Genomic DNA, 12,954 nt, shown 5'->3' on the forward strand with positions numbered 1-12,954 from the left:
ATTAAAATTTCTTAGCATTAACAAATGTACCAGTGTTGCATAAGATGTCATCATTAGAGCAAACTAGGTAAAGGGTGTATGTGAATACTTTGTATGTACCATTTTGGTAACTTTTTTTTTTTTTTTGTAAATCCAAAATGGTTCCAAAGTTTAAAACAATTAAGTAAAATAAAATAAAATTACATAATTTAGATAAAAAATAAAACAGACAAGACACTCTTTCTGGGAGGACTCTGAGTAACTTGTAATTAATAAATTATGTTCAAAGGAAAACTTCAACCAATTCCCCCATTCATTGTTCAGACCTAATTTTTTTTAAGACTTTATTTCTTTGAAAGAGAGAGAGAGAGCATGAGCTAGGGGACAGCAGAGGGAGAGGGACAAGTAGACACCCCAGTAAGCAGGGAGCCAACTCGGGGTCTGATCCCAGGACCCAGGAATCAAGACCTGAGTAGAACACAGATGCTTAACTGACTGAGCCATCTAGGCTCCCCTGCTCAGACCTAATTTTTACCATAAAGCTGTAAATCCCCTATATTATCAATGCATGTCTGCATCTTATCTATTTTTAGAGTGTTTATGGTACTTTGTTTTATTTAGGGGAAGATGTTTTATTTTAAAGTAGTGGGATTTATCAATTTTCCTTCATATTTGGTACCTTTTATGATTTGAAGTCCTAAAAATATTCCCCTTTCTGTTCTTACAAAGTTTCAAAGTTTTCCATTTTATTTTCAGAACTTTAATATGACAAGGAATGATTTTTATGTTTTCAAGAGAGTCTTGATTCTGAGGGAACAAGGAACATCCTTTCTCCTGTGATTCTTGGCTCTGCAAATCATCTGGGGGAAGGTTAAGGATACGTCAATGGAGTCTGGATCTAGCCCTTTGTTTGGGCCCCAGGCTCTTGCTTTGATAGGATGAGGAAATGTCAGAAACTGGAGAATGAGAAAGATTTGGGTCTGGCATGAAGTTTCTGAAGGAGTAAGAAAGAGAACATAATTGAAGAACTGAGAAGATAAAGGGTATTTGTCACTAGAGTGGGGTTTATAAACTCGGGCTTTATTTTTGTTAATTTTATTGATGCATACACTACTTACAGAAAGTAAACAAAACTGAAGCGTACAATTCGAAGGAGGTGTAGAAAACGAACTCCGTTCTGTTAACATCAGCCAGGTGAGGAAACAATACTAAAACCCTAATATGTCATTTTGGTCTGAGTGAATAGAGAAGCCACTGGATTTGGGGTATGGTATTGATAGTTCTTCTGGATAGGGGTCCATTCGCAATTCCCAGTCATGGAGGGGACACACATGGAGTACTGGGAATGGTTTCCTTCCCATATTTTGTAGTTACAGTCCTTTTGTTTCCACACACACTCTCTGAAGTCAGGCTGAGGACAGTCACGCCGGCAGATGAGACAGGGCTGAATCTACAAGTGCAGGGAGATAGCAGACTGCCCACCTCTTGTCTATACCCCCCATCCTGGACAGAGAGGGACAACAAGGGTCTGGGCACAAGGAGAAGCTAAAGGAAACAGGGATGGGGGCGAGGACAGGAAGGAAACAGTGGGAAGAGGCTGGACCAGGACATGGGAGGAAGATGAAGGAGCAGGAATTATCCAGAAAGGGAGACTGCAAGGGATAAAGATCTGAGAACAGGGAAAGGGACAATGGCAGTGCCCGGGCTGCAGAGAAAAGTCACTTAGGTGGCTACTCACTTCACATTCGCATCCTGTTCTGTACGCTGCCTCGAAACCTAGCTTCTGCTCTCTGGTGAGCCGGTACCAGAAATAGACCAGATGGCATCTTGTGAAGAACACTGTCCCTGCCCTCAGAAAGCCTGCAGTGATGGGCGAGCATGGCCTGAGTTAGCACAGCAGGTATGGACGTCCTCTGCGAAATTGGCCCAGAGGGTCTGAAACCCGAGTCAGCCGTGAATGAGGGTCCAGCATTTCCCCAGGGAGAAGGGGCCCGTGGTCTTTGGGGGCGCTAGCTGCAGAAGTCAGGAGGTTCCTTCAGGGGGAGGTAGCAAGGTTGAGGGGCTGTATGTGGACAGGGACGCTCACCTGCAATAAGTAACAGTGATTCTTGGCGGGTTCTCAAACCATAACCACAGTCCACCCAATTGATGGGTGTGTAGATCTCACGGATTCTTGGGGTGCCCTGGGGAGCCTTGAGTACCTGTGATGGGACAGAAAGAGTAGCTATGGCCTTAGGCTTTCATAGGAGCTGCAGGGCTCCAGAGACCACCCAACTCAGCAAGAGAAGATTGGGCAGTCTTGCTTATTTTGATGGAAGGAGGTAAGAAGAAAGGAGGTACAGAGTTTACCTTAGTGACATTCACTCTGAAACCTCGTTTTGTCCTGGTGTTCTTTCCTGGTCCTAGTATATCAGCTAGTATGACTGGGGGGAGGAAGAAATGGGTCAGAGGCCCACGGGTTCACTGATTTAGGATTTCCCCATCCAAAGTCTCATGGAGACATTGATCAGATCACCAGAGCTCCCGCAGGGTGAGACCTCCTTGACGGAGACTTCTCTGGTGTCTCCCTAGACTCACCAACGTCCGATGTGCAGTAATATGTCTGAGGGTGCTGAATTTTACAGTTGCAAGCACTGCAAGGTGTTGACAGGGCCAGGAGCAAAAGAAAGGCCAGTAGGAATGAAGGATCCATGGTGGGTCCTAGGGGACATAGGGCATGAATTGCAGCATGAACTTCTTCTAATCTACCCGCCCCCCCCCCCATCCACCTCTAGACAGAAACTCAGATGCTAATGGATGGCTGTCTACATCCCTCAATGTTGAAGGACCAGATAAAGTTTGGGTCCAGTTCCCATGATCCTGTGGACCAGATGCATGAAGTCTCTGCCCTGCATCTGAAATGCCTTACCTCTGGCAGTCTGAGCCAAGGGGTACCACAGCTTCTGCAGCACACCTAGCGCCAGGAAAGATAAAAAGTCATTTGCCCGCACTGCCTTTTCACCCTGCGGCATACCCACCAGGGAGGTACAATTTGATTACCGGGTGTACTAGTTAGTTAGAAATCAGTTTTCTCTCAACTGCATTTCCTTTCATCCTTCAAGCATACCCACCAGGCTGGTACATTGTGATTACTGGGCGCACCTGTCACTTGGAATCTCTACCTGGGTGATTATTCAAAGATCCACCAAATTGACCCATTCCTGAAGCAGTATTTTGGGCTGAGCTGTGTCCCCCTAAAATTCACATATTGAAGTCTTAACCCCAGCCCCCCTTAATGTGATTGTATTTGCAGATAGGGTCCTTGAAGAGGAACTAAAGGTCATTTGGGTGGACCCTACTTGGATATGACTGGTACCTTCATAAAAACAGGAGATTAGGACACAGCCACACACAGAAGGAAGACCATGTGAAGATAAAAGCAGAAGGTGGCCATCTATAAATTAAGGAGATAACTCTTAGAATAAAATAACCCTGCTGACACTCTGATCTTGGACTTCTATGCTCCAGAACTGGGAAGAAATAAGTTTCTATTGTCCAAGTTACTCCGTCTGGGATACTCTGTTACGGCAGCCCTAGAAAACCAACAGACTCCTTTGTTTTATTATTCAAAAATATATTTGGGCCTTTATACAACTTAAATTTGCATTAGGATTTTGAGAAAACAAAATCACCCGCAACACCAAATCTACCAAACAAAATTCATTCAGTCATTCAACTTCTATTCCTTTCTCACAGCTGTATTCTCTGCTTACCCCCCAACCCCCACGCCTCCATTACTATGCTGTGCCTTATCCTCCTGTTGCTCTTTTAACTGAAATACCCATGAGCACTGAACAGACCCCAGCACATCCACTGTGGCACACTACATACAGCTTTTGTCATCTTGCCATTTTTATTTTAGGGCATACTCGATGATGACACTACAAAATTTCAAGTATATCCTAAAGCTACAGTAACAAAATATGATCTTAGCATGAGAATACTTACACAGGTACTGGAAGAAATATCTAGAAACAAACTCACACTTAAGAGGGTGAGTTGATTTTCAACAAAGAGGCCAGGGTAATACAGTAGAGAAAATGTGCCTTTTCAAGAAATTATGCCAAAACAATTGATGTTATATGGAAAATAATTAACTTTTATTCCTTCCCCAGGCCACATACAAACATTACCTTGAAATGGATCATAGCCCTAAGTGTAAAAGTTTCTGCCTACAACTTCTAGAGTAAAACAAAACATTTTTGCAACCTTGGCATAGACAAAGAATTCCCATATTAGAACAACAGCAGCAACAACAACAACAACAACAAAAACCCATGAAGGGTTTAAAAAATAACTTAATTAAAACAAAATATTTGTTATTCAGAAGACACTGTAAGAAAAAAAAAAGCAAGCCAGACTAAGAAAAAATAGTGAATATTTTATGCAATAAAGTTGAAAAATAAAACAACTTGAAATATAGCAACGTGGTTCCATTTGCCTGGAGATGACAGTCCAATGAAGAGCCTCACAAAGCATAAAAAGATGGTGTGTCTGGTGGAGCTCTGATTTTCTATATCCCTGGATAGGAAAAATGCATGTGTGTGTGTGTGTGTGTGTGTGTGTGTGTGTGTGTGTTTTGTGCGTGTGTGTGTGTTTTGTGCGTGTGTGTGTGTGAGAGAGAGACCCCAACCGTAGTCAAAATAATGCCCCTACAAAGATAACCACATCCCAATCCTTGCAACCTGGAAATGTTACACTAAATGGCAAAGGAGAATTAATGGTACAAATGGAATTAAGTTTGTTAATCAGCTCACTTAAAAATAGAGATTATCCTGGCTTATCAGAGTGGAGCCAGTGTAATCACAAAGATCCTTTAAACGGGGGAAAAGAAGGCTTTTTAGAAGAGTCAGTGTCAGACATTGTGATATGAGGAAGACTTGACTTGCCATTGCTGGCTTGGAAGCTGGAAAGGCACCATCAGATCAAACCTGGGGGCATCCTCTAGCATTGGGAAAAGCAAAAAATGAAAAAGAAAAAATTCTTCTCTAGAAAAATATTAAAATATCTAGAATATATTCAATTATGTATTAACATTTCTGTAATGTGGTACCAATGAAGGAATGGACAGATAGGCAAATTGAATAGAAAAACAATATATAGTCTCAGATGCATGTGCAAATTTAGCATGCGATAAAGGTGGTATCTCAGTTAAGTATGGAAAAAGATATCTTTGTAATGGAGGTATTGGGTTAATTGGATATCCATCAGGACAAAAATAAAATTGTGTTCATGCATCATAGTGATACTAAGAGAAATCCCAAATGGGCTAGAGGTCTAAATACAAAAAGCGAAATGATGGAAAGAATTGTGAAATCTAATGCTTGTTAGTAGTGGAAGCCTTTGCTAACTGTGACTCGAATTCCACATGCAGTTAATCAAAATGTTGTTAAACCGATTATGTGTTTTTTAACTAAAGAGGAGTAAAATGTTATATGAGAAAAATAATTGCAAATATATATGAAGAGCTAATATGCTTAATACATAGTTTCTGAAAGTAGAGAAACAGTCAATAACCCTGTAGGAAAAATTGGACAATATAGACAAAACACAGAAAAAAAGTGCAAATGGCCCTTATTGCAGTCCTGTTTCTAGAAATCACGTATAAAGATATACTTTTATGTCTGTGTTATCCAAAGCAACACATTTAATGCAATCCCTATTAAGATACCAACAGCATTTTTCACAAAACCAGAACAAACCATCCTAACAATTTTAGGGAGCCATAAATGACCCCGAATAGCCAAAGCAATCTTGAAAAAGAAAAGCAAAGCTGAGGGCGTTGCAATTATGGATGTCAGGTTATGTTACAAAGCTTTAGTAATCAAAACAGTATGGTACTGGCACAAAAAGAGACACATAGATCGACGGAACAGAATAGAAAATCCAGAAATAAACACAGTTAAAGTCATTTAATCTTCTACAAAGCAAGAAAAAAATATCCAGTGGGAAAAAGTCTCTTCACAAATGCTGTTGGGAAAACTGGACAGCAGCATGCAAAAGAATGAAACTAGGCTACATTTTTATACCATACACAAAAATAAATTCAAAATGGATTAACAGTCTGAGTGTGAGACCATAAAAATCCTAGAAGCAAGCACAGGCCGTAATTTTTTCAAATGTAGTCTTTTTTTAAAGCCACATTGGCTATTTCCACTGCACAGAGAGCCCACTGCATATACAATTTAGATACTTCTTGATGGTATCTACAAAAATGCCTGCTAGGCTTTTGACTGGAATTGATTTGGATCTAGAGATGTTTTTAAGGAAAACTGATACCAATATTGAGCCTTTCAAACCATGAGCATTTTATCCTTCTCTACTTACTATGCCATTTTAAATTTCTCTCTACAATGTTTTGTAGTGTTGAGTGTGGCACATATTTTCTTAAATTTCTTATTTTTCTATTATTGTAGTGGGTATTGGTTTTTAATTTCAATCTGTATTGTTCCTGTCATATACAAACCAGTACAAGTGAATTTTGTACATTGTTCCTGTCCCTGCAACCTAGCTAAATTCACTTATTGGTTATAAAAGCTTTTCTTTAGATTTCCGTAAGAAATTTTACATACAAGGTTATGTCATCCATGAGTAAAGACTGTTTTCCTTATTCCTTTCTAATCACTGTGACCTCTATTACTTTGAATTGCCTTATATAATGACAAAAACTTTTGTTACAATGAAGAATAGTAGAGATAAGAATAGAAATCTCCATCCTGTTGCTGATCTTGAGAAATCATTCAGTCTTCCACCATTAAATATGATGTTAGTTGAAAAGTGTTATTATACATTCTTTAATAGGTTAACAAATGTTCTCTTCTATTGGTATGCTGCTGAGAGGTATTAGCAAGAAGAACTGTTGAATTTTCCTGGATTTTTTTCTGCATCTACTTATATAATTAGATTCTCTTTAACCATTTATTTGGTAAATGAAGTAAACTACATTACTGGGTTTTCATAAAGGTGAATCAACTTTAAGTCACATTGCTGAATTTGGTTTGCTAATATTTTCTGGTGAAATTTGTGCACATGTTCCTGAGAAATACTGATGTTAAAGAGTGTGTGTGTGTGTGTGTGTGTGTGTGTGTGTGTGTATTGTCTTTGATTTTAGTGGTATAATTTTTCACTGACAAAATGATTTTTTTTAAAGATTTTATTTACTTATTTGACAGACAGAGATCACAAGTAGGCAGAGAGACAGGCAGAGAGAGAGGAGGAAGCAGGCTCCCCGCTGAGCAGAGAGCCCGATGCAGGGCTCGATCCCAGGACCCTGGGATCATGACCTGAGCCGAAGGCAGAGGCTTTAACCCACTGAGCCACCCAGGCGCCCCGACAAAATGATTTATGAAAAGACTTATTTCTCTCCTCTTTCTTAAAGATTTTGTAAATGAATGTGTTATTTTTGCCTTAAAAGTTTGTTAAGTTAACCAGGGAATCAAAGTTTATTTGGACTGGAAGAAAAATTCAGTAAACAATGTCAATTCCTTTGTTCCTAATTTTGGTATTAAAACTTCTATTTTTTCTTTTTAAAAAGATTTTATATATTTATTTGAGAGAGAGAGAAAGCATGCACATGAGTAGGGGGAGGGGCTGAGGGACAAGCAGACTCCCCATTTAGCAGGAAGCCCTATGTGGGGCTCCATACCAGGACCCTGAGATCATGACCTGAGCTGAAGGCAGACGCTTAAACCAAGCCACCCAGACACACTTATTTGTTCTTGTGTATATTTTGGAAATTTTTATCTTTCAGGAAATTTGTCCAATTCACCCAAACTTTCAAATTTATTGGCATAAAGTTCTTTATAATATTCCATAATTTTATTTTTATATATGTAAGATCTGTATTGATGTCCTTTTATCATTCCAGATAATGGTAATTTGTACATTTTCACCTTTTTCCTTGATAATGTATCCATTGAGTTGTTAATTTGATTGCCTTTTCAAAAGACAACCTTCTGGCTTAATCAATGTTCTCCATTTTTCTACTGATTCCCATTCATTTTCTGAAAGAGGGGAAGAAAAGACCCTATTTCTGATCTTTCCAACTTATCCTAGAAATAGTGCTCCTTCTTGCTGGGTCAGTTTGTGTATTAGATCTGGCAGACTGGGATATAGAGAAGGTCTTTTATAGTAAAAAAGAGAGAGCAGCAGAATTGACAGACATTTGCTGTGCACTCACAATGTCAGCTGCCAGTGATACGAACATTAATAAGGGAAGGCTGACTTTATGCTTCTTCAACTTTGTAGCATCTTTCAGTTCTCATTATGGCAATGTGAGATTGCCCAGTGGTTCTGTTATTTTGTTTTTTAAGATTTATTTATTTGAGAGAGAAAGAGAGGGAGAGAGAATTCACACAAGCAAGGGGGAGTGGCAGAGGGAGAGGCAGAGAAGCAGACTCCCTGCTGAGTGTGGATCCCTGAGATCAGGACCTGAGTCAAACTGGGAATCAGATGCTTAACTGACTGAGATACTCAGGCACCTGAAGATTGCCTCATATTTTAAGTGTTACTCTAGACTCACCTAATAATTGGTCTTTGATCACCTCATAGGCATAGCAAGTATTATCTAACCAAAGTCGATCACTGCTTGTTCCCATTTACCATTATCTTGGGTCAAAAACGAACAGGGACATAGGCTGGGCAGTATAACTTGTCACTGTAGCATCTAATGTTTCACCCTCCAGTTTGGGTATCTAGAACTAGTTTTAGTTTTGCCATGAAATTGCTTTATGACGAGCTCTTTGATTCAGTTCTTTTCTAAAAAATTTAGAATGATGTGCTACAAGTTTTTTGCTCCTACAGTGGAAATGTCTGTTTCATAGCTATTAGATATATAGCAATATATATACAGCAAAATTAAACCTCTGTTAACAGTCAGTAAAGCTGGTTTTGGACAGCGAAGCTCAACTTTGAGTTGGGAAACTCAGAACATGACTATTTTGCAATATTTCACCTAGACAAGGGCAATTAGTCTCAAGGAAAGGCAAAAGTACTAATTAATATATAAAAAGGTGGTGAGTTTAAGATGTTTAAAATGAATGACAAAGAAAGTTTGGTGTAATGACTGAAGGAAAACTATGAGGGAGAGATGAAGGATGTTTTGAATTAATTTTTAATTTTATATTTGCTTCATTGACTATAATAGGGTTCATACGTCATTCCTTGATTCAGGTGTTACTTATGGAGCACGTAATATAAGTCAGTCAGTTAGAAAACAGAGGACAAAGACATCCTTTGACTTTAAGAACTCCAAGTTACTGGAAGGTATGTTGATGGTAGGTGAAAGGGAAATGTATCATAAGAGTGTGACAAGTGCATTGGGACACATAAAAGATACCTTGTATGGTCTTGGGGGTAGGACAGAGCATGGGAGGAATTTATTCTAAGCCTGAAATTCAAGGAAACATGCAAAAAATAGTAAGAGAATAGGGGGTTTTAATAGTTAATTAACACATTTGGTGAAATGGGAGATAAAACTGACCTTACTGGTGACAAGGAACTTGTCTTCTGATTGTTATTTTATGTATCTATAAGATAAAAACAGCAAGTGAAAAAAAATTCAAGGTCTTGTTTCTTTATAAAAGATTTTTTTTAATTATGAAAGACATAAAAAGGAAATAAAAGACATGGAAGGTGAAAAGATTTTGTAGGTCAAGATAACAGAGACACATGACCATGACAACCAAGAACAAGTTTAAATAATTATTGATCATAATTAGCATCCAAAACTTAGAAATAAAGGAAAAGATGACAACATATCCTTTTTAAAGTAACACTAGGTCATCATTAAAAGATCTCATCCAAGGATTGTTTAATTGTTTCAGAGAATGCATTCTGTGTTGACTTTGTTTTTTATTATTTGATGGGAGCATTGATACTATGATTTTTTATGTTCAGCTATAGATTTCTGTCTAATCAGAAATCTAAACTCCAAAGGTTTTAGGTTGTGGTTCCAAAAAGCAGTAACCAGTTTTTTATCTATTAGCAAATTCATTTCAGCATTCCTTTGAATGATTCTTTAAATTTCTGTTCCTTGAATTCTGCTTTAATCCAGGAATATCATTTGATTGATTCCTTCATTTATGAAGAAACTGAATTAAACTATTGGCACATCCTTAACATGTTTATATAACTTCTGCTTTTAACTTTTTAAAATTATCCCTCAACAAAAGTCATTACTAAAAAAGTTCAGCAGGAATATACTGATACTGTTAGACATTATTTAATAACAGACAACTCAGAGCCCCTGTTAGAGCAATCTGAAAGCCTGATTTGCTACTGGCTTACAAACTGAATAAAAAAATCTAAAGTTCCCAGTGGGTTCCACCCCAAAGGTAAGGACCTAGAGATAAAATGGCCCACCATCACATCAATATCAAATCTTGTTGTTAAGTGAAAAATCCATTATTTTGTTCTAGCACTATTTTTATGTTTTCACACAGATAAATTTGAAAGGATCATTAACATATCTCAGAGCAGAAAGGTATAAAATGATAGGGGACTTTCATTTCCCACTTTATACAACTGTATCATTTAAATATTTGAAAATAAGCATCTGTCAGCTTTAATAAAATAAAAATTAAAATAAAAATATCACACATTGAAAAATGACAATTCCACATTATTTATATTAACTATTCCTACTGTAATCCTTTGCAATCATCATGGATAATTTGGAATGGAATATACTGATTAAATGTTTTCTTCCATTTGTTGAATGTTTAAAGCCCTGTAACAATACCACTACTGGTAGTACCTCACCCTCCCCCCATGCTCTCCCCCCCATAAGAAGCGCAATTCATAGAACCAACATTGTATATCACATACAAGAGATAGCTGATACATATTATCTCATTTAAACTTCAGCACTCCTTTAGAATGGATGTAACTATCCTATTTTAGAGAGAAGCTTAGAAAGGTTAAATCTAATCAAGATGAATTGGAATTTGCATCTCCAGACTTCATGGCACCCAGTTCCAAGCCTCATCTACCATTCCACACCAGCTCTGCTCTACTCTAGTGCTCATATTAAAATGCAAAAACATGAGTAATTCTCAGAACTGCCAGACTAGAATGCAAGACCACATCCATCTTATTATTCCTTTGGATAAACCCAATCTCGTCACCAAAAACTCAGAGGATGTAAATTGCACAAGGGTGATGGGTGGGTGCCTCTATTTTCATAGGCCCCTGGATCCCAGATCTGTTTCCCTGTGGAAGTAATGAAGCCAGTCAGCATCATCACTCGTCAAAGAATTAGAAAACGAGAAGGAGCACAAAATCATTTCCAAGTCACCTGCTACCAGTTAAATAAGATTTGAATGGATTTTCTAATGTTTCAAAGTACTTCCTTGCAGACGGCTAAGAAATTCATAAAACCAGCCATGAGAGTTATATTGCCTATAAGAGTAAACAGTTATGATAGAGGAGTAAATGCCTACACCCAGAGAGCCTTTTAAGAGGAGACTGATAAGAGTTTTTATATCTCAGACAGAGGGAAAGGACCCCTTTGATCATTCTCATGCAAATCCCCAACAGCTGACAGAAAGCTGCTTTAGGTTGTGCCATATTTTTCTTTTTAAAATGCATATGGAACAACTAGCTTGGAAGTAACACTTTCCTTTTGAAGATTTTTTTTTTCTTAAATTGGAAACAATTATGGGAGTTAGACTCTTCCTCTTTTTAAACAGAAATTTTCTTTGTAACTTTTTTCTCTGAAAGAGATTCCTTTAGAGGTATAGGCAACAAAACAATGCAATTAGCTTCTGGATTTGTTTATCAGAATGGTTCAGAGTTCCTCTCCTTTTTCTCCATCTTGTATGTAATCAGAAAAAGAGGCACACAACATCAGCACCAGCTGCCTTCATTTCCTATTCCTTGGATTTCAACAGACACACCAAATAGTCTCCCGACTCAGCTCAAGGAGGTAGAAAGTTGCAGTTAGGGACCCTTTTTTTTTGTTTAATTTTCTCTGACCTCTTTCTCTGAACAAAGTCTCTTCCTGGTACTCTCTACTTCTCTCGTTACTGTGAAGGGTCTTGGGTTTTCAGGTGAGGTGGGGTCCCGTATCAATTGCTTCACTCTGGTACTCCAATGATTTGAAACAATGATAGAATGTACACAATACAGTAGTATTGTTAAATTAGGCAGGGATGTCCAAACACCTGCCTCAAGCTCCTCTCCAGCCTAGAATGCCCTACTCCCTTTCTTCCACCTACAACTTCAAGGTACAGCGTTAGTGCTAGCTCTCGCACTGACAGCCTATCATTCCCACCGGCAGACATCATAGAACTTCCTGGAACTTTTGATAAACATGATCATCAGGCCCACTGGGGCCTGAAGACACTGGGACTTAACTGCTCTGTAGTTATTTTTGGATAATGTAGCTTTCATTTATTTCTTCATTAATTGAGCACACAATCTTTGGGGCCTTCTGGGGGACAGATGGAAGATGAAGAGCACATAGTCAATGCCCTCAAGGACTTTCCAGGTTCCTGGTGATGGTAGACACCAACGTTGAGATGGTAGTCAACAACCTCGAGGCTCAGTTGGGTAATTCTCAAATCCAAATTGTTCCAAACTGAACTTTGTCTCCTTTCTCCCATTTCTTCTTCTAGTTAATGGCAATAGCAGTCAGTCCCAAAGTGACTCAGGTCTGTCTCCATGGGGATCACACTTTCCTCTAGCTTCTCCCTCACACCAGGCCCAAACTTTAACAACCAAGTCAGCACCCCCAGAACCCCATGAGCACTTCTGGGCCTTCACTCACACTGTCCCTTCTGCCAGAATATTCATTCTCCTTCAGTCTGGTAAAATTGGAAGGAAAGAGTCCATGAGGACTAGTGCAAAATGTATGGAAATTCTGTAGGGGATGATACGAGTTATGAATTATTATTATTGCTGTTGTCCGTGTTATTGCTTCAAAAGCCAGAAAAC

General features: G+C 38.6%; 1 protein-coding gene across 1 annotated transcript; it reads right to left on the bottom strand.

Annotated features, from left to right (window-relative positions):
* Positions 1-1,195: 1,195 nt before the first annotated feature.
* Positions 1,196-2,671, bottom strand: LOC308357907 (metalloproteinase inhibitor 1-like; the record flags this gene model as incomplete). Its single annotated transcript, XM_080827786.1, has 5 exons — positions 1,196-1,429; positions 1,718-1,839; positions 2,066-2,180; positions 2,329-2,402; positions 2,557-2,671. The coding sequence occupies 5 exons, from the start codon at positions 2,669-2,671 to the stop codon at positions 1,196-1,198; spliced, it is 660 nt and encodes a 219-aa protein (XP_080683912.1).
* Between the last annotated feature and the right edge of the window lie 10,283 nt (positions 2,672-12,954).

Source organism: Martes martes, assembly GCF_963455335.1.
Source record: "Martes martes genome assembly, chromosome: 17".
Lineage (NCBI taxonomy): Eukaryota > Metazoa > Chordata > Mammalia > Carnivora > Mustelidae > Martes > Martes martes.